The sequence below is a fragment of the Coloeus monedula genome (assembly GCF_965178545.1).
Source record: "Coloeus monedula genome assembly, chromosome: 2".
Taxonomy (NCBI): domain Eukaryota; kingdom Metazoa; phylum Chordata; class Aves; order Passeriformes; family Corvidae; genus Coloeus; species Coloeus monedula.
In genome coordinates, this window is record NC_138782.1 from 100,993,107 (window position 1) to 101,020,099 (window position 26,993).

The 26,993-nt window shown below is 34.4% G+C and overlaps 1 protein-coding gene across 1 annotated transcript in view; it reads left to right on the forward strand.

The window, feature by feature from the left end:
• SNTG2 (syntrophin gamma 2) overlaps window positions 1–26,993 on the forward strand; it is a gene marked incomplete at both ends in the record, with an annotated part of 228,706 nt that overhangs the window by 107,879 nt on the left and 93,834 nt on the right. The window contains 4 exons of the mRNA XM_082302591.1: window positions 2,214–2,270; window positions 2,358–2,415; window positions 17,061–17,104; window positions 17,214–17,255. Coding sequence (XP_082158717.1) covers window positions 2,214–2,270; window positions 2,358–2,415; window positions 17,061–17,104; window positions 17,214–17,255 — 201 coding nt within the window. The remainder of the gene's footprint in view (window positions 1–2,213; window positions 2,271–2,357; window positions 2,416–17,060; window positions 17,105–17,213; window positions 17,256–26,993) is intronic.

Sequence of the window (26,993 nt, forward strand, 5' to 3'; positions counted from 1 at the left end):
TTTTCAGCTGCATATGTGCATGACATTAATGTCACAAAAAGATAGGTTTGTTTTTTTCCCCACAAATATTGCAGTTCAGTTTTGGCAAGATGTTTCAGGGTAGAATTTTCTTTCATAGTTGTTTGCAAAGCTACTGTGGGTTTCTGTCCAAATTTCATAGTAATGAAATTTTGTCCTTGCATAACAAATTCAGGACTGATTCAGACCTAAAGTCTACTGAGCCGACTGTTCTTTTTCTGACAGAAGCTGTTAATGTTTCCTTAGAAAAGTCAAACAGGGCAAAAAAGTGATGCTTTTCTTAATAGTTTTCCTTCTCCAAATTGTACAGTACCTCCTTAATCAAAATACTCAGCTTTTAGCATTTTATTTTGCAATTTGAACCTCTTGAAAAGAAGAAAGTTTTTACATTTTTTAAATGTAGCCCTTACTAGACTGGTAGGTAGGAAACATTTAAGTATGAGTTTAATATCTTCTTTTAATAGGAATATTTGAATCTCTGTAATAAGCTATGAAGTATTAAAATAGAAATATCAAGATTATTACAATATTATGTGAATAGATTGCTTCATAGGGCTACCTATCAACCATATAAAAATGCTTGTTTGTTCTAGTTGAGAGTGTAAGATGCCAATAAGTAGTACTCTATTTGCATTTTTTATAAAATGGCTAAAGCTATCCATGTAGCAGCTTTCTATTTGTTGTCTGATCATGCTAAAGCAAACTAAGCTGTCAAAATATTTATTCCACCATCTCCACATGATGATGGACTATATTAGGATAATATATTTTCAAGGTGTAAGTTTAGGTGGAGTAAAAGATTAAGTAAGAAACATTAAGAATTAAGTATGCAGCAGTTAGTGTCCTGGAAGACATCTCTTGGGAATGAGTCACTGAATTTTAGGGAAGTATTCTAATTCAGATCAGATCTGAACTTTTTCAGTGAGAGTGATAATTTTGATCAAAAGTTTTGATGCAGTTCCAAATGAAAAAAAAAAAAAAACATGAAACAATTTGAATTAGCACAGATTTCAAAGAAACTGAATTACATCAGCTGAAATTGAATCATATAAACATTTTGATATGTCAGGTACCATGTTCATAATGCAGTAGTTTTCCATTTTTAACATGGAATAGTGTAGCACAGTGTTTATGGGAACATAAGGAATTTTGAAAATGTACAAAACCATTCCGATTTTTTTTTTACCATATGGATTTTCTTATCCACCGAAAATGAAACTGAAATTCAGGATTTATTGTGTTTTGCTTTCCCCTGAGTCAATATGAACATATGTCTAGCATGATGAGTGTTACAAAAAGAAGAGCTATATATATTAAAATAACTTGTTAATATAAGACTGTAGTCTTGACTACTGAAATAAAAATTTGTATTATCTGAATCAGTGAAATTTTAAAATACCCAAACAGAAATTATTCATGTAGGAGTAATCTTATATACTATTTTTAATGTACAGAAAAAGAAGAAATAATTATATGTTCAGGAATTACTGTAAAGATGGCATTCTATCCACTACTGTTCATCATATTCCAAAAAAAGTTCCCATCAACTGTATAATTATTGTCAAAAGATGAAGTGCTATTATGTTGTCAGGCACCATGAGTTACACATTATTGAAATGTCAAATTCAGAATACTGTTAAATGCGTGATAGGTTTCTCTAGAAAAATATTGATAAATGTTTATCTTCCTTATGCACTTAAATCTGAAATACAAAAATTAAACCTTTGAAGCAGACTATCACTAAAAGTCTTTAAGGATGTGCTGCAAAAAAAATACATATAGATCTGAAGATGTAGACTAGAAAACGTTTTTATTCTTGATTGAAAAATTAGAACAAATATCATGCATATATGATAGCTATGAAAATGCACATCTCTGAGCTCTTCATATAATTTTCCCTTGTCAAAGGAAAAGTATGTACAAATTCCTGTTCAGAAAAAATACCACTTCAGAGATATAAAAGCATACTAAAGTCTGAATATACAACTCCCAAGTTCTGCTCTCTGTGATAACGAATTAATTGAGTGCCTATAAATCAATGCTGAATGATACTTCAGAACTGAACTTGATCGCTCAGATTCTAGACTACTTTTGAGAATTATCTTTTTAAAGTAAGTGAGAGCCTAGGAACATCTATGCTCATTCAGATATTGTAATTTCACCTAAATTTATTTTTTTTTTGCAATTTTTTAAAGCACAGAACTGTTACACTTCGTAGACAACCAGTTGGTGGCTTGGGCTTAAGCATAAAGGTATGGGTAACTCCTCTTTTCTTCTTTTAAATTTCAGTATCACCTCTTCAGTCTTGAGATCTCATGGTTAATATGTCTCTCTTACAGGGTGGTGCTGAGCACAAAGTGCCTGTCGTCATATCAAAAATATTTAAAGACCAAGCAGGTAACTTATGCTATTTACTTATATAGTACTGTAGTTATTAATAGTTTCAGGAATCATTTCTTACTTCAGTACGACAGTTATGTTATAAACAAAATATTTAAAGTTACTTGCAAAAACATAAGTCTGACACAGAAAATCTATTCATGTACTTTAATAATGCAGAGGATAGAAAAAATCCTCTCACACAGTGACTCACTGCTATGTAGTATGACTAACTGTGCCTAGGTGCCTGCAGAGAGTAATTTCTAGTGTTTATTATGGTGAAGATAAAACATCATCTAAATCAGTATAGTCTATCCTGGTTAAGTATTACATTGACATTTATCTAGCAAAAGGAGCCTTTGGGAGACCTTTTCAGACCTGAGACTGAACTTGACACGGTTGAGAACTGGTCTGGAAAACAAAGGGTCTCTTCAGTGAGGAAAAGTAGAACCATTGCATATGGGTGGGCAGTGCCTTGCAACATGAACTAAGGGTCTTAGATGATCAAAAGCAAAGTCATATTCTCTTCTCTGGTGGACATAGACATGGGGATTAGTTTTTTATTTTCTTGAGGAATTCTTTTACATGTTTTAATATATGTTGTCTTTCAAAGCTTCTATGCGTATCCTGTTTTTCCTAGTGTAAATCTACCCATTTCATGTAACCTTTCCTTCAAAAAAAGACAGACTGTGATTCTCAGTGTATGTCGTGCTCCTTAAAGGTCTCAAAGCCACTGACATGATCTTTTGAACTCATCAGGTTATTTTCCTGGTTTGCTGGAGTGGAGATTAAGCACATTTGCTTGACAACATGTTTAGACTTGTGCTTTAGTAGGTCGCAGACAGTGCGACCTCTGCATTTTCTTCAGGGGGTCCTTTTTTTACTTGAAGTGAATACCTGTTTTCATCTGATACACAATGAATATTGAATGGATTGTCTATGCCTGTATCCTACTGGAAACACTGTTTCAAGTTTCCTGTGTACAGTGCTTGCTCTTTTTATAACATTGTTTCTGCAGTGAGAAAGAGAAGGTGTTTTTATGTCAATTGTATTACTGTATACAGAACAGTAATATGTTCCTTAAATACATAGTATAATAAACAATACCAAGAAAATATGCAGGAAAATAATAATAAAATTAATATAAGCATTCAGGTCTAAGGGAAGTAATTCAAGAAATTAATCTCTGACAAGTAAAGCTATCTCCTGCCCTCTTAGGGCATAGTACTTTTAATCAAGGTTAGTAGTGAGTTTGTATATAGAATACTTACATTCAAAGTTTTGTACATTGTGAGTAGTTTTTCTTGATCTGTATTTATTTGTAGAGTAACAAGTGCAACAACAATTTTATGGGGTCAGCTTTTTACCTCAAATTTGAAAATGTCTCCTCCAAATGTACTTGTTTTAAGATCTTGTAATCTTTTGTCCGAGGAAACTCCAAAATCAGTAGTGGTTATAACCAGAGGCACTGTTGTATTAGAGCAAGCCCATATGAGATGTTCCTGGCTGGATCAGTGAATGGAATGAAGACATTGTCACACCTGGCGAGGTATGAAGGAAATAGTCTACGTAGTATCAGCTGCCCCTGGTGTGAAAAAGAGACTCTCAGCCTTGCTTTAAGGATGTGTTCAGGCTGGTTCCAGTGTGCGCCTGAGGTCCCTTCTAGCCTGAGTGAGTCTGCAATTCATGTAGTGCTGCAGGTGCTAAAGACCAGAGATCTGAGATAGAAATGCTTTTTGTGATATGGGGCTTACAGCACTCCCTTCTGGTTACTGAATTTCTGTGCAACAGAAAATAGCATGGAGCTTTTTGTTTGCTTGTTTCTTCTAGGAAATGAGTATTTCTGAAAAGTATTCAAAGATTTTCAGAAAAATCTTGGAAGTACTAGACGTTCTTATACTGCAAATCTTTTTTTTTTAGATATATGATCTCACAAATCTCAAACTGGTGCTGTTACTCAGTATAGGAGGAAGACAATAACAAAGGCTATTCACAGCATTGCTTTTCTAGTATCATATATAACTGGAAATTAATATTAAGTAAGAGAATATGTTAATTTATCACACAGGTGACATTGGGGCAATATTTCTGGTGTAATATTCTAGTGTTTTAATGCAACAGAAAGCAATTTGATAATATTATTTAAGGGAAAAGAAGAAGTGTTTTGAAAATATGTGCATTCTTTCTCCATTTATATAATATAAATATATATTAATACACAAACATTAATACCAAAATACAAATGTATTTACATATAAAAGAATATCTGAAAAAATATTTATGTTTAATAAAATGAGAGGAAATGTTAAACATGATGGAGAGATCAGACTCATACAGATTTATCTCAAGCTAAGTTTTGGACTGAACATCTGTATATTCAAAATGTGGATAAATCAGCAATGGACTTTTATTACATGAGGTGCTAATAACAGTGAAACTGATTTGCTGGCTTTAACATTGCCTCTTAGTTAAGCAGTGAGATTTGTTGCTGATTCAAGCAAATATACTGAATTTTAAAAAAAACAAAAAAAAGATTTATTGTGCAGTAACATTTGAAAATAAATAATTTACCTGATAAAAAAGCAGTTTCTTATCAGGGATTGTACTGGTTTCTGTACTTGAGTAAAATACCTGAACTTATGTAAATAAAATTCTCCTTAATGACTTAAGAACTAAAATGACTGATAATTTGTGATAATTTTCATGAAATTTAATGCCTTTTATATGTAAAATCTGTAAAATCACTGTAAAATCATGTTTCTAACCTTACTTTGTTTGGATATAGTACTATTTTTTAGTTCCAAAGGTAGAAGCATAATAGAATAAAGCAGTTGCTTCTTTTTCAGATCTCTATAATTTTTGTGCTATCTAAATAAAGTAATTAGTTGTCTATATTTGTACTATTTAATTTTTAAAAACATCAGATAAGTGATTTTTTTGGTACTGACTGAAGTATCAGGTGACAGCATTTGCACTTAATCTTTTTTTTCATTTTTGAAATAGGGTGAACATTTCAATAGGACTTCATTTCATTATTCCACAGAAGCACTTCTGTAGCAGCAATGCTTATAAATATTCTTATAGTTTTGACCTCTCAGCTGTGATCACTGTGTTTATAAATTTCAAATTAAGTTATTCTAGATCACTCTTCAGTAAGACTTTCCTGAACAAGTTCACTGAAACATACACAGAAACTCAATTCAAGACCATAACTTTACATTTCTGAAATAAAAATTAACTGATCACTCAGTGCTGAAGACTAATGTCCAGTGTATTAAAAATCACAGTAAAGAATATCCTGAGTTTTTCCTGAGCACATCCTCCACAACAGTATTAGAGCAAGTTTTGCTAATTCAAATGAATCATCATCAAGTTTGGCCTTTTAGATTTTTTCTATGGATTCTACCTTCCATTCTAACAAAGGTTCCATTTTTTTCCCACCTCCAAAGCTTTTGCTGAAGTTAATTGCAGAGGGAAAAAAGTTCTGTGCCAGACAGAATGAGAAAAAGTAAATGCAAACAGTTATAAACTGTATAAAGAGTAAAGTGATACAATTAGCCACAGAGTAATTTTTATCCTATGGGAAATTATTTCACTTCCAAAGACAGGACTTTTTTCCTACCCATATACCAGATCATACAGTGTATTAGCAACATTGCTGATAATCTCCCTGATTATGAAAAGAATTGTTGATGTTGAAGCTTCTCAGTAATATTCTATAAGCCTGTTTCAGGCTGGTTTGATTATTTTTTTTTCTAAATGTAATTTAATGCAGGATCGTTTTTCTTGTGTTTTCCTTTTGAAACTGGGTTAAGATGTAGTACCTTGTACTCTCTCACTGTACAACGGTGATTTACTGTTAGTTTCTAGGTGTGTAATATTTTTATATACGTGCTGTAATAGTATTAACAGTTTATTTAGGGCAAAGAGTGCTGTGGACTTACAGTCAAATAAATGTAGGGTCCTATCCTTAGAGATATGTAACGGAATGTCCTGAGTTTGGAAAGGAATCATATCAGTCAGGTTTACTTGTTGTACAGTGGATGCATCAGATAGATTGAAAATACTTCCAAGAATCTTCAGATGCTATATGTGGATAAAGTTTACAAGCTTTCATGTGTTTACATCTTTCTCTTTGTTATTCCCAATTTTCATTACTAAAGATCCTTTATGAGTTTGTGGAATCTAGATGCTGTAGATTGTAAACATGAATGGATTTTGAAATTTAACCTCACCCTATGTACAAGTGACTGTATATAGTATTGGAAATCCTGATTGTTTAAACATCAAACAATAAAGTACTGTTTTGTGTTGCAGAATTATCCAGTTAGCAATCACATGTTTTCATCGTGATACAACTTTTCATTTTGTGAGACCTTCTGCAATAATCTGACTAATGCTGTGAGTTCTGCTCATGTATAATATGTGGAGTCAGACAAGCAGCAATGATGAAACAGAGCAGTGGGTTCAGCTCATGAAGCGTGATGAAAATAGGTAAATAAAATTAAATAAAACCCAATGGAATAGGGTTAGTTTGCATTGTGCCAGTTTAAAAAAAAAATCCCCCTTAAGAGCCAAAATTCATTAAAATCTTAATTGGAATGCATTTTCCCACCTTCTTTCATAAAAGTTGACTTATAATTCACATTCTGCTGTGTTGAAAAATCTTCTGTTTTATGTTCAGTCCATTTCTGACTGGTTCTGTATACCCTGGCAGGATTGGAATGAATTCCAGACATTCAGCAATTGAAACATTCTTGGCGTAAAACCACGTGCTCTGCAAACACAGGCTGTGTCCAGATATCACATCCTGGCTGCCTGCATTCAGGACCATCTGGAGGACATGGCATCAATTTGATGAGGGCTTTTAACAGTTTCACTTACATGCCAAACAAAGATGGTTTGATGTGAAATTGTATGTGATACCTCCTCCATAGGTTTATTTCTGGGGTTTTTTGTTGACTCCAATTGTCCCCAAGGGTGGTACAACAAGGGTAACCCAGCCTAGTCTGAGCAAGCTGGTGGGCATGATGTGAGATTGCACCAAGCTGCACAGCATGGTTGTATCCACAGCTGATGTTCTTCATCCCTACAGCTATACTCACCTTAGTTTCATCAGTCTTGGAGATTCATTCTACTGAGCCAGCAAGCTCAATATTAAGGATGAGTTAAGCACACACAGAGGTATTCAGGTTTATGAGGAAACCAAAATGGAACAAAATTTTTTGTTATGCCTTGTGCTCATGAAGGTGAAGACTGAATACAAGGCCGTATTTGAACATAAAGCCTCATTAGAACATAAGGCCTCATTAGAATATAAGATAGTTGAAGCTGGGTGGTGTTTCATTTTTGGACATTATTTCCTAATATCACTTAAAAATTTCTTCAATTTTTTTTTTTAAGCATTGATCTTATTTTCTATCTATCTTTTATTATCTTTGACAGTGTTATTTTTCTTTATTAGAAAGCTAGTGATATATGAAATTAGCATCTACTCATTGTTCTTTCTCTTGGACCTATGCCTCAATCTCTAAACTTATTTTCAGAAGGCATAGAAGAATATTCTTAACATTTGGTTTTCTTTTTAACTGTTGCCTTCTCAAGACTAGACAGGCCACAAAAGGCAGTACCTCTTAACATCTTAATGAATTGTTAAAGATCAGTCAACAAATAAAAGGAAGGTATTTTGATCTCTGCTTCAGGAAATTTTTTCTATTCAACCTAACAGGAATGTATTTAAGGTCTAATGTTTGTTACTGTATATTTAGTGAGAATAGCAGTCATTGGATACATGGGGAGAAACAGAGGTGGATGAATTCCTCAGCTGAGATTCTAGAACAATTTATAATACTGGGATTCATTTTGAAGGTTAAATGCTTTTAGTGGGTTGATGATGGCTGGATGCCAGGCACTCACTAAAGCCTCTGAAACTGGGCAGGGGAGAGAAAATACAATGAGGGGTTCATGGGTTGAGATAAGGACCGGGAGAGATCATTCACCAAATACCATCCCAGGCTAAACAGACTAGAATTCGAGATATGAATTAAATTTATTGCTAACAAAATCAGAGCAGAATAATGAGAAGTAAAATAAAAACACCTTCCCCCCACCCCTCCCTTCTTCCCAGCTCTGACTCCTCTCCCAGCAGTGCAAGGAGACGGGGAATGGGGTTATGGTCAGTTCATCATCTGTTGTTTCTCCTACTGCTGAGGGAGAGGGGTTCTTCCCCTGCTCCATTGTGGAGTCCCTCCCACAGGAGATAGTTCTCAATGAATTTCTTCAATGTGATGGGCAGCAGTCCTCCCTAAACTGCTGCAGCATGGGTCCCTCTGCCAAGGTGCAGTCCTTCAAGGACAGGCTGCTCCAGTGTGGGCTCTTCTTGCCATGGACTTCCCATGGGTTCACAGCCTCCTCTAGTCATCCAGCTGGTTTGGCATAGGGCTGCAGTCTGCAGGAGGATCTGGATTTCTGCTCCACTATGGACCTCCATGGGCTGCAGGGGCACAGCTGCTTCACTATGGTCCTCACCACGGGCTGCAGAGGAATCTCAGCTCCAGTGCCTGGAGCATCTCCTCCCCCTCCTTCTGCGCTGACCTTGGTGTCTGCAGAGTTGTTCTCACCCTGCTCTACTCTGGCCACAATTGCAACTGTGCAATAACTTTATTTTTAGTTCTTAAATGTGTTATCACAGAGGTGTTACCACCATTCCTGATTGGCTCAGCCTTGACAGCAGCATGTCCGTCTTTGGAGCAGCCAGGAATTGCCTCTGCCAGACATGGAGGAAGCTTCTGGCAGCTTCTTACAAAGCCACCCCTGCTACCAAAGCTTGGCCATGCAGACACAATACAATGCTGTAGCAAGACACTGATCTAAATATAAAGAATTCTTTGGGTGGAAGGATGCAGGGAGTTAATTTTTAAGTGTTTATTTAACTGGCCAGGTATAAACTTAAAATCAAATTTAGTAATTTTTTAAAATATGGCAATGTTTTAATTATTTCAATGAAATGCATTTTTTATGCATTAAAATTATTCATAAGTATTTCCTGGACAGAAGACAATTTGGAATGAAATATTTGGAACTTTCACTTAGAAATTTTGTTGCAGATTTTTTGGGGGATTTTTTTTAGTAATATTTAAGAGCTTGATGAATCCAGAAGTCATTTTTCAGGGTAAACCAAAGCATTCTCGTTTTAGGCCACTTTGAAATTTGTTTTTATTCTTTGGTTTGGCTGAAAAACATAAGCAATGAATTAACTTTCCAACTCTAGATTTAGGCAGTTGGTTTTGTACTTTCCCAAAATGAAGTTTTATATATTTATACATACATATGTATGTGTGCCTAAAAATGTGTATATTAACTTCTTAATAATGAATAATGCTTTTCTGTTAAGTGTACAAAGAAATGGTATTCAAAGAGCATACTAATGATCAAATTCTTCCTCATGCTTGTGAAGAAGATCAACTTTCAATAAAAGATAATATATTTTTGTTTAATAACTTTAACATAAATGCAAAATGTGTATGAAAATTGTATTTCAGTTCTATAGGGTTTTATGATGAAAATTCTCATTGGAAGGTGCATTTTGAAGTTTATGAACAAAAAAAAGGTAGGTATAAAACATAAAAAATGTTATTTACAATTTCAGCGGACCTATCATTCTGCAACTGTAAACTAAATAGAGGAAGGTGGGAAAAATACACTGTATCTTTTTACTTGTTATCTGTTCCAAGTAGCAGTTGAGTGAATTAACTGTGACCTTAGGATGCCACTGACATGTACAGTTGCTGTTCTTCCACTCACCTACCCCTGATTGACAATGTAGTTCCCTTATGAAATGCAGAAATCTAATGAAATAGCACTTAAAATTACCACTTGAATTTTTATGCCTACATTCCAGGTTAAAAAAAAAAAGTTAATGACAATTATTCTGTGCAGAGAAATTGGAGAACTAGTATGCTTTCAGATAATGTGTTCAGGAGAGAACTGATGTCCCTGTGCAGGTGCATGGTATTTTGGACTTTGGATTTGGAGCAAGCTTTCACTACAGTGCTTCGGTGCTGAAACTGGAGAAGCAAGCAGCTAGACAGATCATGTCATTCAGCTGTATCAAAGGTTTCCATTGCATTGAAACATGCTAATTAAACTCAGAGTAAAACTCATGCAGATTATTTTGGGGCTGAAGCAGTCAAGAATCATACAGAATATTTGATGGAAGGAGCAAATGAAAAGAACTTCTACTTGGTGATAATGTCACATGGAATTAAATTTGAGAAATTTAATAACATCCAAACCACTGCACATCCTTTGGCAATTTCAGAAAAATTATATTTTTCATCTCTTCACTATTCTTATCTTTCCCTTACTGATTTCTGAACTAAAGACTTTTTAGGCTATTTTAGGAACTACATCTTTTCTTTATAAGCTCAATTTAAGCTTGTATTTCTGCTGCTTTGGGCATCCCCTCTGAGTCTTCAAGTTTGTTTTTCAGGTATCACCATCACCTCTACATCATTTAAAACTTTGTCATAATATAATAGAAATTAATGGAAACTTAGTTGCACATTTAGGAAAAACTATTGAAGATGCCAGATTATAATTTATTTCCTTATATAATGTTACCTAATAATAACTTGTTTTATTCAGCTCAGAAAATCTTTTACATGTGATTTTAAGCATATGTCTATTAGTGCAAACCTTATACCTTAGAATATTGCAACTGTGTGATAAGATTCCTTTACATTGTACTACATTCCTTTGTCAAATTTAGTAACAGTTTAGTATTTAATTAATTTTAAAATGCACACAAATATTTTTATCTGGAAAATATTGTAATAATTCATAAAATCATAGAACTTTTAAGGTTGGAAAAGACCTCTAAGATCATCAAGCCCAACTGTTCAACTCTGGAAATATTATCAAGTTTAGATTGATTATACACATAGAGCTTCTAAAACTGCTTTCTAAAATTTCTAGAAATACCACATTTTTGCAATTTTAAATAGTTTTTCACTGACTTTTAAATGAGTCCTAGCTGTGCTTGACTAGTAAAACTTATTTTATAAACAAAATATAACTTATTCATAGTTATAACCTATTCATAGTTATAACTATTGCTTTTCTTAATTATTGCTACATACTTCTGAATTCTGTTCATGTAAAATATGTGAATATTTTTGTTTTTGTTTTCAGACTCAAGGACTGTGGTTAGGTAAATATCCCAAGTAATAAATGGCAATAGTAATATAACACTTTCAAATTTTCTGAAAATACATCTTAAAAAACTTTGCCTTGCTTTTATTATAGTCACATCTTAGTGGTCATGACTTTTCTTAAAAAGGTAAAATTTTAAAGTAATTACTTTAAGTAAATTATTTTAAAGTAATTACTTTAAAATTAAAGTAATTAATGCTCCAATTTTGTTTCTTTACTTTGATAATTGATGGTTTTCTATAAAGGCAAAGTCAAGTGATCAAGAACTGAATGTAAAATGGCAAGTATTTTTCTCTAGAATTTATCATGATAACTCTTCCTGTGCACTCTCTCTGCTGCAACATCAACGAGTTTGGAAACACTTACAAGAATCACATTGCCATTTGGTTTGGTTTAAGAATCTTCCATCAAGACACACAAATACCTGCAATTGTGAATTTTTCTCCTTTTGTTTCCTAAAGTAGGTCTGAAATCAATTTAATCACAGTGTATGCTGGTACTTTTTACACATCAGGTTACAGACTAGAAATGTAACTCATGATAAAAACTTGTTTGCAATCAGAAAACCATTGAAAAGCCCTTAAATAATTTTTGCTTTGGTTACTGCTAAGAGTTGGGTGGGTAGAATTAGAACCAAACTATAATGCTTTTTTCAGCTGTCCTCCAAAGCACATTTAATTAAAGAGAATGTCATGCCAAAGACTACTCCAGGTTCTAGTCTTCTCAGTTTGGGTATATAAGCAGCCATTGTCCCCACCTCAGAAAAAACTTGTCAAATTTTGGCTGTAACATAGGTTAGGCAATAATACCAAAGTGTTATTTTGAAATTAGCCTCAGAAAACAGTTATAATAGCATCTGCCTTTTAAAAATTATGGCACAGACTAAACAGATTTTGGTTTTAAGGTCCCTTAATGCCCATTGGTATGCTCTTTGGATTCCTAACTGCCCTTATACATCTTACTCATTTTACTTTTTGGTATTCATAAAATACAACACAATTTTTATTTGTTTTTAATAAAGGTAACTTTGTCTCATTAATAGTTTGCAGTGAAAAGTACTAGAAATTTGCTGTTACAGTAATTTTCTTTTCAGATTGTGTTCAATTCTAGCCATTGACAGAAAAATGCTTTTATCAGTAGAAGCTTCTAGTGAACAGTATGTTTTGAAAACCTGTCTTTTTTGCTGAGGTCATCTAAAAGGAGAAGGTGAAAGAGCAAAGCCAGTATCAAACACCTATCCTCATACCATATTCTGCTCTGTAATATTTTCCTGTCGAAAAACATGTCCTGCTATGTCCAGTCTTTGCCCACTCCTGTGTCCAGTACCTTTCTCTCTCACTCATTCTGTTTCTCAGATTGCATTGATTCTTACATGTTGAGCTTCAGTGCTTCAGGCTTGTCTGTGCTTAGATCTAGAAGTGACTTCTTCATGGGTAGATACAGGATTTTTAGGATCATGATGTTCTCTTAGTGCTTGCTCCACAGGCACTGAGGAAAAGTGGAGAGGGGACTCAGTTTGCCATCTGTCACTTGATTCAGTGTGGGAAACATGGCACATGAGAATAATGAAACAGGTGTTTGATTGAACACATTGTATTATTGAGTGATTTACAGCTTTTCCTTACATGATAAGTGAGACATAAATAAAGAGGAGAAAGGAGACTAAGGTAAGGAAGCTTTATGGTGAAAAATAGAAATGTGGAAAGTTTTGTTTTTTGGTTTTTTTAAACAAAGAAATTAAATTTAAACAAGTCCTATTAAGAGTATGTTCAGTGTTAAAAACTTCCCTAACAAGGTAGTTTTCAATAATTGAGTTAGTATAGTTGTGTTTTAAATCACAGATTAAAGGTCTTGCTTGCAGCAGGTGTATCTTTACAGTCATGAGTGTAGTTATGTCCAGTTCACGGAAGAGGAGGGAAAAATACATCTGGATATGTTAGAGTAGTCTTTTGCATCCTTAATACTAATTTTTCCAGTCTTTTTCTTTCATCTAGTTTTTTAACTATTCCTTTAGATTTTCTTTATGCAATTAAATACTTTTGCATATATTTAATGTTAAGCTTGTGAGTTGAAAGGCCCATGAAGTCAGTGCAGCTCATTGTGTGCTTTAAGCAGCACTTCTTGTCATAAGACATAGTACCTTGTATGTTTCTCATGTGATTCAGGAATTCAAAAAAAATTTAATGAAAGTATGTGTTGTAAACAATGTTGAAAAATATAAAGACATCAGGTTATCTACAGACTCAAATCTGCATAGAGATGTGCATCAATTACCTAGCTATAAATAAGAATTTCCCAAGACTCTATTCAGTAAATTTACCATTTCACTACCTAGCAAATTTTGGAAAAGTTGATACAGCCCTAGTGGATAGAAAAGTAAGCAGAGCAAAGCTAGAATTACTGATTCTTTTCCCTTCTCACTGAGTGCAAAAGAATTTTTAATAGTTCATGGCTCTGTCCAAGGTTTTTTTTTTTTGTAAAGATTAGAATGATGGATCATGTACATTTGGGAAAGTTTTTCAAATCTAATATTCTCAAAAATTAGATATCCATTTTTTTAATGATTATTTTCTTACCATTATTTCATCATAAGCCCTTTTAGGTTTCCCTCCTGCTTTCTTCCATTTAGTATTACTTCTGAATTTAATCAATGTACAGCATTTAATCAGCATTAAACCTTTTTAGAGATAATTAAGATGAAGAGTAAAGGTGATGTAGCACTATTTATTGTAACATGCCTCATTTTCTTTTACAGCCTGGTATGTCTCTGCTTATCAGTACTTTGTGCTTATTTTCTTTATAGTCTTTTTTCTGGACACGTTCAATTCAGTTCTACTAAAATATTATTTCAAATAAAACTTCAAGAGGTAAATTGGATTCTGCAAAAGTTGTGTTTATTGTTTTGGTGAATAAGGTTATATGCTCCCTGGTAGCCCAAAGCTCTTTTTCAAGTATTTTGTTTTAGTATTGCTGCATTTTTCACATAGTGCCTGATAACTTAGAGCAGCCTTTTATAAGCACCTTTGTACATGAGGATGTTACTAGGGGGAGAAAGAGTTTCACATAGCCCGGAAGATTTTACTTAATATTTTTGTCATGTTGAGAGAATGTGACTTCATGAAAATATCAGTAGATGTCTTCAGGTTTAAAATATGCCTTGGAGAAACAGGACTGACTTTTTGTATCCAAAGAGTTTTTCCAGTCACTTTATTTCTAATATACTTGTAAACTATATTGTAAATTCTGCATTGTAGTGACACACCCCCTACAATTTGATTTTTGAAAAATGTATTTTTTATTAGTCATCATTGATTTTAAATTCTAGACCGTTGGCTAAACCCAAAGTGTTTCATCACAGGCATGCAAGCAGACCCATGATGGCATCAGCTGGTATCCAGATTATTGGTTTAGTATGCAGCATAATGCACTTCTAGAGAAAATTCTCTGATTGTCCCAAAAGCTCTGCTTGTTTCAGTTTGTAGAGTGTTTGGTATTGACCAAATAATTCTCCTTCTCTCATTTACTTATGTGGACAGACTTGATTGCTTTTTGAGACCCTGCAAGCAGGATGTAATTGCTCTGTGCTCTTAAACTGTAAAATTTATTGGCTAATGCACATGAGGCGGCTGGGGATATTGCAGTATTCATCACCCCTGTGGAATGAGCAATGGGTCTTTGCTTGACCTGGCAGTCAACAGTCCCATGGGAAAGGTTCAGCTTCCACTGCTCCCTGGAAGGGAATTTTCTTCTGTGCTGCCGAGTTACAATCCTCCATTTACCCAGTTTTCTTCCTTGAGGTTTTATACCTTTTCATATCCCTGCTTTTCCTTGAAGCCTTGTGCTGTTAAATAGTGCGGTTTCAAGAATTTTACCTGTGTCTAGAATTTAGTCTTGCCTTTTTTGCATGAATACTAGTCTATATATTTTATTATAACGTTTGTTACAACTGAGCAGTTTTCTCAGAAGACTTAGCGTTGCACAACTGTGCTGTTGTGTCATTATGCAGTGGATCACAGATAGATGGAAGATCCAGGAGAGTGGTAGTACATTCCTACCTGCCCACAAATCTTCATCATGCACTCTTCCATCAGGATCTCCACTTTCACACAAACATTTTCTGGTTCAGTGTGCTTTGCTTTCTTGCCCTACATTTTTCTGTTTTCACCTCTTACAGAAAATTGTTCACATTTTTCACTATTAGTGTATGTATTACTGACATCTCAAATAGAAGTTTAGTATTGAGATGCCCAAGCTAATGTTCAGCACCTCTAGCAATGTATGTGCCCAGTACAGGCTACTTCAGATTACTTTGTGATGGTTTTGAACTGCTTTAATTCAGTTAAATTTCTGTACAAAGATGTCTTTTCTAAACCAGCTATTACAAATTTCATGCATATTTTTAAATACAAGGTAGGATGAGAAGTGGGGTAAAGACCTTCAGTGCAACTTGTAGCATGATTTTTAAAATAAATAGTGAAATATTTCTTTAGTATTGAATAGCGAACTATTATTTTTTATCCGCCAAAAGAGTGATGAAAAAATTATTTTTAAAAAAGTGCTGTTTTGTAACAAAGGTACATTTGCAGTAGCAACACCTAAATTGCAGAAATCCTGAATTCTCTATGCAGTTTTTCTTTCTTTTTTACTTCTATTTCCATTTCTCATAATACTGTCTCTGTTAACATTGATTGCATTCTTCTAAGCCTCAAGCTGTGACCTTAAAGATCATGTATAAGACTAATAGGCCTTCTTTAATACTATCAGTCTTTGCAGGATAATAACCTTACTTTTAATTAAGTGATACATTTCATGAGGTAAACATCCTCAAATTCCAACAAAAAAAAAAGTTTAAAATTTAAAAATTAGAGAATAGACCTCAAAAATGTCATTGTTTGTATCTATGGAGAATTATTTGAAGTCTCATAATGTTATTCCCATTAACTCTGTAAGGCAGGAAACATGCAAATTGCAGATTGGAATAATGTTATTCTTAGGGACAAAACTAACTCAAACTTCTTGTTAAAGAATTGTATTAAATTCCAGTCACAACCTCTTTGATTACAGCAGTCCCTGTAAATTTGTTCAGGGGAAAGGAATTGCTAAAGAGTTTCAGAAACTCCTTTTTCCCTTTTGTGGAAGAATAATGAAAAGTGTGAATCACATTTTCCACATAATTTAATGAAATCCTTCATTAGTGAGAATTGACATTTGTAATCCATACTAAACAAGTTCTTTATGCATGGAAAGTAGCTCTCTTAATTTGTTCAAAATTGCTAGGAATCTATTATCTTTGTTGGATGAATACTGATTGCTGTGCCTTGTATTTTCACAACCAAATCAGTTTCAACTGAAGATTACAAACAGTGTGTTAAACCAATTACTGGAAGAAAATATAGCATTTTTTTCAGTACTACTATCAATTAAAATCTACTCCTTCTGTAATCCCACAGCTGAACAGACAGGAATGTTATTTATAGGAGATGCAATAATACAGGTCAGTAAACATTTGCTTTTTTCAGCAGACATTTGTTTCATAGTTGCTTTTATTTCAGTAACTAACTTCACATTACAAATAATTTTCTCCCTATCATATCTGTTTTTAGGTTAATGGTATAAATGTAGAAAGTGCTACCCATGAAGAAGTGGTAAGTCATTCCACTTTGATTTTTTATTGGTGTACAGAATATTTTTTGTCCAAACTGTTCTGTCTCTAGCCTTGTTTCAAATGAATTTGCTCTTTTTTCCTATAAAGACAGTGCTATCATCAGGTTTGTCATATATTTGATTATTAAAATTTTTCCAGTTATTTAATTCCATTTTGAAATACAATTTACTACAGTGTTTGATCTAACCTGAAATAATTTATTGAATAGTGGTCAGGTTTTACTGATTTGTTTCATTTATCAGATTGACTGTATGAGGACAAAGCCAGTTCACATTCACTCAATTTGCAGTGCTTTTCCGGTGTGCAGTGCAAGGCCATATAGATAAAACATTGTTACCCCCTGCTGCCTGTTTATTAGCAGTTATCAGTTGATTCCCTGACAACTGTATCTCAGAATAGCATCTGTAGCAACCATAAATGACATAGGCTTTGACAGTCTTATCAACAAGGCAGAAATTACATGGGCAAAGGAACTAAACTTGCTTTTATTACTTGAAGGTGATCTCTCTAGGTCAAGATAAAGTGCAACTGCATGATCTTGCAGTCCTTTTCTTGGTGCTGGGTAATACCATCAAGCTGAATCTCTTACAATCTCAGTAAAGCATGGTCAGATCTATTGTGTATTGGTGAACTGCCCTCCTGCTGCTTGTATTGTTGCACACAAAACCCCCTAAACTTCCTGAAAGTTACTCCTTACAAAATGGTAAGTTACTTCCCTTGAGGATTGTTTGTAAAAACCAAGTGCTCCAGAACTGCCAATGTAACACAACAGAGGTGAGGAATGAGAGAGAAATGCATCCTTGCCCTGTACATGGGAATTCAGTAGATACACTAAGCAAAATTTCCTGGAACAACAGTAAGTCATATGGCTGAAAGAAGCTCCAGAAGGAGTAGAGATCACAATGCACCTGGAGATAAATCTGCAAAGAGACTTTGCTACTAGCATAGCCTGTTAATATGATCAGAATAGGGTTAGAAAAATGTGTCAGGTATTAAAGGAAGGAGCTGGTTCTGTGCGATGAGGTGGGCTGTTGCCAAAGCTCCTGAGAGAATGCAAGATTTATTATTTCTTATTTTATCAAAATTATGTCTTTGCTTTTTTTTTCAAATAATAGTTGATATAAAGTCCTCTTTATTTGAATATGGTGGGTTTGCAGTTTGGAAGAAATGCTTTAAAAAAGGAGGTTTGGGCACCAGAAACACCACTGATGGAGGTATATAACATATTAAGCTTGTTACAACACATTAAGCTAGTAATATAGTAATATAGTGATTATGGGTGGATGTCCAGAAAGCAGGATGTTAAGGATGGTGAACTCATCTAACCTTTAGAAAATCATACTTACGCCTTTGCTCTCTGTAAAGGATGCCCTGTATTCTAAATGTCACTCAGGTTAGATGAAAGGTGCTCCAGCACTCCTGTTCAAAAAACACTCATCAATGAGGCTTAATTCACTCTGGGTTCAAGTTTACACAACCTTGTTAACACGATGCAAAGTACTTAATGGGAGCCTGTCAAAGGTTATTGAGTAATTCTTTTGGCTTGTTCTGTATGCATGTGGCACCATGGTCTCTTACATATTCAGTCATCTACTTCAAAGTGGGACTTCTGAAACATCATCCATCAATACAGTTTGAAGGCATTTCTTGCTGCTTGCATTCTGGGTGCAGGAGGCCTCTTTTGCAAACAGCTAACTTAAGGTTATGAATTGTACTGTGTGATACAAGGGACTGTGTACTGGGTCTAGGCTGAGACTACATTAATTTTCTTTGTGGCAACCAGTATGGTGTTGTATTTTTGTTTGTGACTAAAACAACGTTAGTAACACGCCAGTGTGTCTGTTATTGCTGAGCAGTGCTTGTAGGCCATCAAGGCTTTCTCTTTTCTTCACTTTTTCCTCCTCTCAATGAGTAGGCTGAGAATGGGCCAGAAGTTGGAAGGGGATACAGCCAGGAAAGCTGACCTGAGCTGACCAAAGGGATGTTCCATACCATATAACATCATGCTCAGCAGTAAAAATTGTGGGGCGTGTTTTCTGGAGTAAGCAGCCATTGCTCAGAGGAGGGATGGGTATCAGGAGGTCGTGACTGATTTCCTTTGCATCACTTGTTTTGATTTTTTCCTCTGTCTTTACTTAAGTTACTAAACTGTCTTTATCATGAAACTGTCCTTCTCATGAAGGTTTTCTTGCTTTGTTCTTCCTATTCTCTCCTATCGTGCCAGTGGGGGGAACGGGAGTCCACCCACATACTGCTAAAAAGGATGCTGCTAGCAAAGGTAGAGATTCTGAATTACTCCACTGGTCCAGCCATAGTGATAAGCCATTAAGGGGCAGAAGCAAATATATTTCTTGCTTTTTTTGATGTTGAACTGATGGGGTTTTCCTGTTTGTTTGTCTTGTTGTGGTTTGATTAATTTATTTTTTAAATTGTAAATCTAACAAATGTTTTCAAGAATTTTCTTTCCGTTTTTTATTTTGTTTGTTTCACAATGGCATTCTTTGCTGTTTAGACTTTTTCCCCTGTTTGTTCTTACTTTCTGCCATTTTAAAATGTCTGCTTGTTTGCCCTTGCAGATTGTGAGGAGGTGCACTCAGTCGGCACAAACTCAGAAAACCTTTATTTTACAAAATTGAAGCTTGAGCGTAATTGTATGTCAATATTGCTCACAGGAGTTAAAGACTTAAAACCCATTGGGGTTAATACTTGGGAGAGAAGGCTACAAAATCTGAGAACTTTAGGAAAGGAGATGAGTTTGTTCTGTCTGCTACCTTCCATTTTCCCTCCTGAGATGTTTATGTAGTTAGCTGGTCCTGACTGTACCAAATAGGTAGTTTTGTTTCTTGACCCTTTAACTTCAGCAGTGTTAAAACGTGATTACTTCTCTGCAAGCCAAACAATTAGCTACTCTGTCAGCAACAATTTAACAACAAACTGTGTCTCCTGTTTTTCACTTCTGATACTAGAATTTGCTTTCCTCCACAATTATTCAAGCTGCTTGTGAAAGACAATTATTTCAACAGCTGCTACTATCACATATTAGTTCTAGCTAAGGATATGGATAGAATAAATAATTCAGAATCTGTGCCAAGAAAGATTCTGCTTTTGCTGTAGGTAATACAATAGTGTGAAAAATTGAAAATAATTTATTTTCCTTGAAAATTAAGTTCATTTTTAGAAATATTCTACTGGCATGGAGAGTGTGAATGCAGAAAATCTTAATTCAGAGATTAATATAGTTTCTGTATTGCATATCAGAGAGGAAATTTAGTTTTCTCTCTGTGATGGCTAATCGGGTTGTCTCTGTGCATAACACAAAAGGAGCAGTCAGATCTGAGTGGAGAGAAAGAGGAAGAGGGAAGCAAAGATAAAGAGTATTTTGGTTGAAGTTCACAAAGAAGGTGTGCTACTTGGTGTTCTTTTGGCTGTGACTTCAATTTTCAAGGTATTCACAATAAACTGTCAAAGGAAATTAAACACAAGATGGCAGTTTTCTTATTCAACAGAATTTTTCAGGTTCATAGAATCACAGGATCATGACATGGCTGGGCTGGAAGGGACCTTTAAGATCATCTACTTCCAACACCCCTGCCATGGGCAGGGACACCTTCCAGTAGACCAGGTTGCTCAAAGCCCTGTCCAAACTGGCCTTTGAACACTTCAGGGATAGGCCATCCTCAGTTTCTCTGGCAACCTGCTCCAGTGCCTCACCACTTCACAGTAAAGCATTTCTTCTTAATATCTAATCCAAACCTCCCTCCTTGAGTTTAAAACTGTTCTCCTTTGTCCTATCACTACATTCTCTTGTAAAAAGTTCCACTTCAACTCTCTTTAAGGTCCAGAAGGTGCTCTAAGGTCTGCCCCTGAGTCTTCTTCAGGCTGAACAACCCCAGCTCCCTCAGCCTGTCATCATAGGAGAGGTGCTCCAGCCCTCTGAGCACCTTCATGGCCCATCTGATAATCACAAGGCTGAGAACACTTCTTGGCATTTTGTGGTGTGGTTCTGGGTACTTTTCTCTCCCTGTACTTAGTGAAAGAGGAAAATAAGATTCAGAAAGTTTTTTGCGAGTCCCTGAGGTGAGCACTGCCCTGTGCTGAATGAAATGCACTAGAAGTACCTGTTTGTTTCCACCATAAGCAAATCGTAGGTGATGTGATGAAAAATCATCACTGGTGTCTTTCAAGGGGCAATTGGACAAGTTTCTACATAATCTCATGTAGTCTGTTTTTTAGGAATCTATGATTAGTTCAGATGTAAGTTTGTATGAAATGAATCCTATTTCAAGGATTAATAAACTGATTATTTCCATTAACTAGAAAATGCAGGAGAGGGAGTTTAGTTATACAAAATGGAAAACTAGGTGTTGCATGTTATTTTTTTCTTACTGTATCTTATTCATGTATTTCATAGTAAATTAATATGTTTCACACATTTGTAGTATTACACACAGATTTTAATCTCCTTGGAATTTTCCTCACTGATCCAGGAAAGTACTTGGAAACATTTATTTATGAATATTCTCACAGAAGGACATTGCTAAATAAACTAATTACTATCTATTAAAACAGAGAATCCATTCAGTGGGGATAATTTTAGATTTTCAGAATTTAAATAGTTTTTAGCCAATAGTTATTAATTGTTTTAAATCTTTAATACTTCAGACGTTTACTGTAATGCTATTTAATGTGGCATTGGCATTTCTGGCAGGCAGTGATGAACTTGTTCATCACTAGGCTGATTAATTGAGATACAAGGATTGAATCTGAAAATTGTTTATCTTCACTGAGATACTGAGATTTTATTTTCATTTGTCCTTTAATCTATCATCCATTTTGCATTAGCTATTTTGGAATTGAAGTTCTCTGCATGGTCTTCTGGAATTCAGTTCCAAATGGTGGAAAGAGATCGAATAGAAAAAAACTGGAAAGTACATAGCTAGAATAGGCACATAATGCTTAACTACTCAAGAAATATATCAAAACTAATAAAATAATAAAAAAATAGAGCTAGAGTGATGGATTAATAAAATAAAATCATAAAAATAATTATAAAATATCTTGTCAAATAGATGCTTGAGAAGTAGCAAACTAAGTTCTTTTGATTTACAAATTTTACTCTGTAGTAATATCTTATAGTCATGTTAATTAGAAGATTTTATTGATTTATGCTGTTATTAAAATCATTAATATTCAAAAAAATTAATATATATATTTCCAGTGTTAAAATTGCAGTGTTAATGTTCTGTTTGTTAAAACACTTGTTAATATTTGAATATGCAATTCAGTAGTACTTGAGGCAACAATTGTATGACATTTAGAGAAATTCTAAATAAAGGTTTTATTTGATATACACAGAAGGTTTAAAAACTTAAGATTACTGCTAGAAATAATCAACAGTACAGACCAAAGTTCAAGGAAATTTTTGTTTAGCTAGATTGCCCAGGTAGGAGCACTAACATGTATCGATACCCTTACAGACCTCCACATATTTCTGACCCAAGACTGACTCTTAACTTCAAGTTACTCCTTGAATTTCTGCAGTTTTGATGGGGGAAGTTTTTCAGCTTGAACGTGCGTTTTCACCCAGCAGAAAAGATGTTAAGAAGTCAAAATGAACAGTGTAATTCAAGTATGACAAGTATAAAATGAGAGTTTGACCACTTAAATGAAGGAAAAATGAATATTTTTCTACATAGACAAACTGCATGTTTCATTTCTTGGAGATCTATGTTAATGGTGCCAAGATGAAACTTCACAGTACTGTTACCAACTCTTTGCATGGTTTAATTGAATAGTTAGTTAGAATGTACTGCAAATTTTTTTGTTTTCTCAGCATAGAAGAAATATTCTCTTAAAATTGGAAGGGTAATTCTACCAGATCCAGAAGAACCAGTAACTGAGTTTTTCTCACATCATATGAAGATTGGGTGATTCCTTTGCATGTCATGAAACTTTGATTTCTTTCTTCAGCTGCCTGGCTCTCCCATTTTCTCAGTAATTTCCAGAGTTTGCTTTTAGATTATTTAGATTGCTTTTGTTTGTTTAGATTGTTTAGATTATAGTAATCTATTTCTGTTGAAAGTTTAAAAGTGGTATTAGAAATAATTTTCATCTAAATGATGTTGAGCTTCTTTATTCCCTATCCCTTGCTTCCACACTCATAAACTCTAGCAAAAGCAATCTGTTCCTACTATTCATTTTTTTTAGACACTCAAAGAAAAGGTGTATGCTACTAAAAAGCATTTTAAAAATGAACAGTTGACAAAAACTAAATAAAATTTAAGACACTTTCTGAAATAGTCTACATAGAGTACTGCAAAGTTTAGCTGCAGTTACATCTTACTGTATGAGTGGAAGTTAAAAATAAGTATGTGGTATTGCACAGAAACTTATTAGTAGTGTTTTAAATCACCTCAATATCAGACTGTTTCCAGGAATTGTCATATATTCAAGCAATGCAGTTGCAGTAGAGTAGAAACAAGAAAACAATCCCTAAAAGTTCTATTGAGCATGTAGAGACATGTGTGTAAATTTTTGTTAGAGTGTATGTTTTGTCACAGGAAACCTAAAGAAATATGAAATAGAATAATCAAACAAAATAGTCATGGTGCTTCCAGAGGGGTGACAAGCAAATCCCAGGAACATGTCGGAGAGGAAGGAAAAGGAAGAGCAGTAGGGAAGCTTAGAACATCTGTTCCAGTGACTGAAAGGGCTTTTCCTGGTGCTTTCCCTGATCTCGTGCAAGTGATTGTTAAATTAAAATATATTTTTAAAAAGTAATAAAAACCCCAAACAACCAGAGTTCACTAATTTAAAGTTGTTTTCCTTTTCATGTATATAGTTTTAGAGAGCTTCATTAATCAAAACTTGTAAAGGAAATAAAATCAAGTTACATACTTTCACAGCCTTGACATTACCACTTCCCTTCTCCAAATCCTCTCCGTTCATGATGGCTGAAGAGAGAGGAAGGGAGAAAATGGTGGATATCTCTCTAGAGCAGCTTGGCAGGACTGTGTTTCAGCATAATTTAAGTGGATCCATCCTTATGGCAATCCAATAAATATTCCTTTATTTTTTCCAGTCTTTTTATGTGAAAGGCTTTTAATCTTTTGAAGAGAAAAGGTGTTTGTAAAGAACAAAGCCAAAACCTTTAGCATCTTGTACTTTTCTCTGTCTAGCTAATTTCCAACTCTGACCTACATTGTCATTAGATCTTCAAAAAGAAATTTAGATGGTTTTACATAGCAATTTTTCTATGACTAGTTTCTGTGTAAGGAACTTCCACTAGTTTGTGATAACATGTATTGTCTTCCCAATATGGTGCTGTTACCATTTTCTTTAAATGGAGAATTTGGGGCATGGCACAAGGGTATCTTGAGTGGCATCATGTTTTGATGTGCTCCAGACTAAGAGAGTGTCTGTAGTTACACAAAGACGTGTGAACAGAAACAACATGGGTAGAACCCATCACCCATAAATATTATTGACAGGGAGCTTGCTGAAATGATCTCAGACTGACCTCTTGCTTTCTTTATTATTGGGAGATTTACATTTGGAATCAGCCAAAGTAAACATATAGCTTTGGAACCATTTGTGGGTTACTTTCAAGCACAATGCATTTTTGACACACAGCTGTTCAACAAACTGCATCATTTCTATAAATAAGTTTTCATTGACGAGCTCATTACATATGAAAAATTAATGAAGTTTATGTTTAGTTAATGCATTTTAATATATTTATAGGACTACAGACCAAAGAAAAGATATCAAGCTTTTGAAGATTTTACTGTCTTAACTTTATCTTGGTAGTAGTTCTGAGAGTGTTCCTTTGTCATTGCCTCAGTCACTTCTAGAAGAATGCTTTAGTCATCTATTATGTGGACAGCAAATACCTGTTAATGCTGAATGTATATCTTCAGGACAGCTGCATGCATCAGACCTGAAGCAGGAACTGAGAGAAGTGAGCAAACTCTTTTATTGAGCACCATTTATTAACAAGTTTAGTGTAGTCACTTTCATTAACTTACTGTGTACTTCAGAAAATTTGCTGCTGCTATGTATGTGAGCAGAAACAAACATCAATAGCAAGAATGCTAATATGTGACATTTGCTGCACATAGTTTTCTTTCAGTTTCCCTATAGAATTTTCCTGAGCTATTTTTGTGGAGAGTTAGTCACAGAATAACAGGAGTTATCATGACAGTGAGACAAATAATTAAAAAGTGTTTTTCACCTTGCTTGGATGAAAACTATCTAAATTTAATTTCATTTCTCCAGGTGCTAATTTGCCATAAGTATTCTGTAACCCAGCATTGCATAAAAATAAAGCTACATAAAATCATCAAATTTTAGTATAACTTTAAAACTTTGTGGAATGTACAATTCATCCTCATTGTTTCCAGATGCTCTAAGAAGTGTGATTATTTCCTCACTGAATGTATCTGGCATCATTCCTCACTAAGAAACAAGTTATAGAATACTTTTGTCTCCAGTGTCTTTCACATGCAAATGATAAAACTCACATGCTTTAAAACATGATTTTGCCATTTCAGTTTGTGTCCATTTGCACCTTTACTGTGTTTTTGTAGGAGATAACAAAATTTCAGAGAAAGATTTTAAAAAAATGGAGTAACGTAAGTATCTGTGTAAAATGTACCCTTCAAAATATTACACAACTTTTAAAATTTAATTGTGGAAATCAACTTTTTTTCAAGCTCTAAATATGTTAAGAAAGCATCCAAAATAAGTAGTTCATATTGCAGTACTACTATTTTACCTCCATCATTTCACAGGCACTTAATTCCCTGCATTAGAGAAGCAGAAAGCACACTGGCATTATGGGCATTTACAATGTGCAAATTCTTTGAGCACAAAAGCAATTGAAAAAACAAACAAACAAACAAAAAAACAACCCAGTGTCTTTTAACCCTTTAAAATTTTTATTTATTTCATTAATAAATGTTGAAAGACCTACAAAGGATTTATAAGAAATTACACCAGCCACTTAAGTCATAAATAGAGGCACACCTTATTTCATCTTCTCCTCCTCCAACCTGTACAAAACTGAGTACCATGGAGGTAGGTTAAATATGTAAACAAAAAACAGACTTGGAATAAAAACAAAAGGGTGTAAGCTATCTGTGGGTAAGTCAGCAGGGTGGGGGGGGATGTCTTTAAAAGGGCTGGTAAGAAAAGAAGTTACTTTGTAGCTTGAAGAACAATATTGTATTATTGTCCCTTGTTATCCTTGATAATCATTATGAAGACCTATCCACTCCTGCTTCCTTCGATCCTTATATCCTCTGCCCAAACTAGTCTATCTCTTCATTTTTGGTCACTCTGCTTGGTTTCCACTCTGGCTAAGCTAACTTCTCTGAAGCAGTATCATCTCCATCTCATTTATCTCTCTTACACCTTCCTTTTCCTTTTGAAACAATGTTTTGTGCTTTTCATTAATTTACTGCCTTATATTATGTGACTCTCAGTGTTTCATCAGGGTATAAAGAACTTTGAAGTGCTGTACGCTCTAGCTCAGTGTTATGAACACAACATAGCTGCAAGCTAATAAAGAGTTAGTGTACACCCTGGGGATTCCGAATAGATTAATTAAATAAATGTTTGTGAAAGATTAGACTTAGGCTGTTTACATAAGTGAAACTCAGTTATTTTGTATTTTTTAAGATTTTTTTTGAAATGGAAAGGGAAATATAAGTTATAT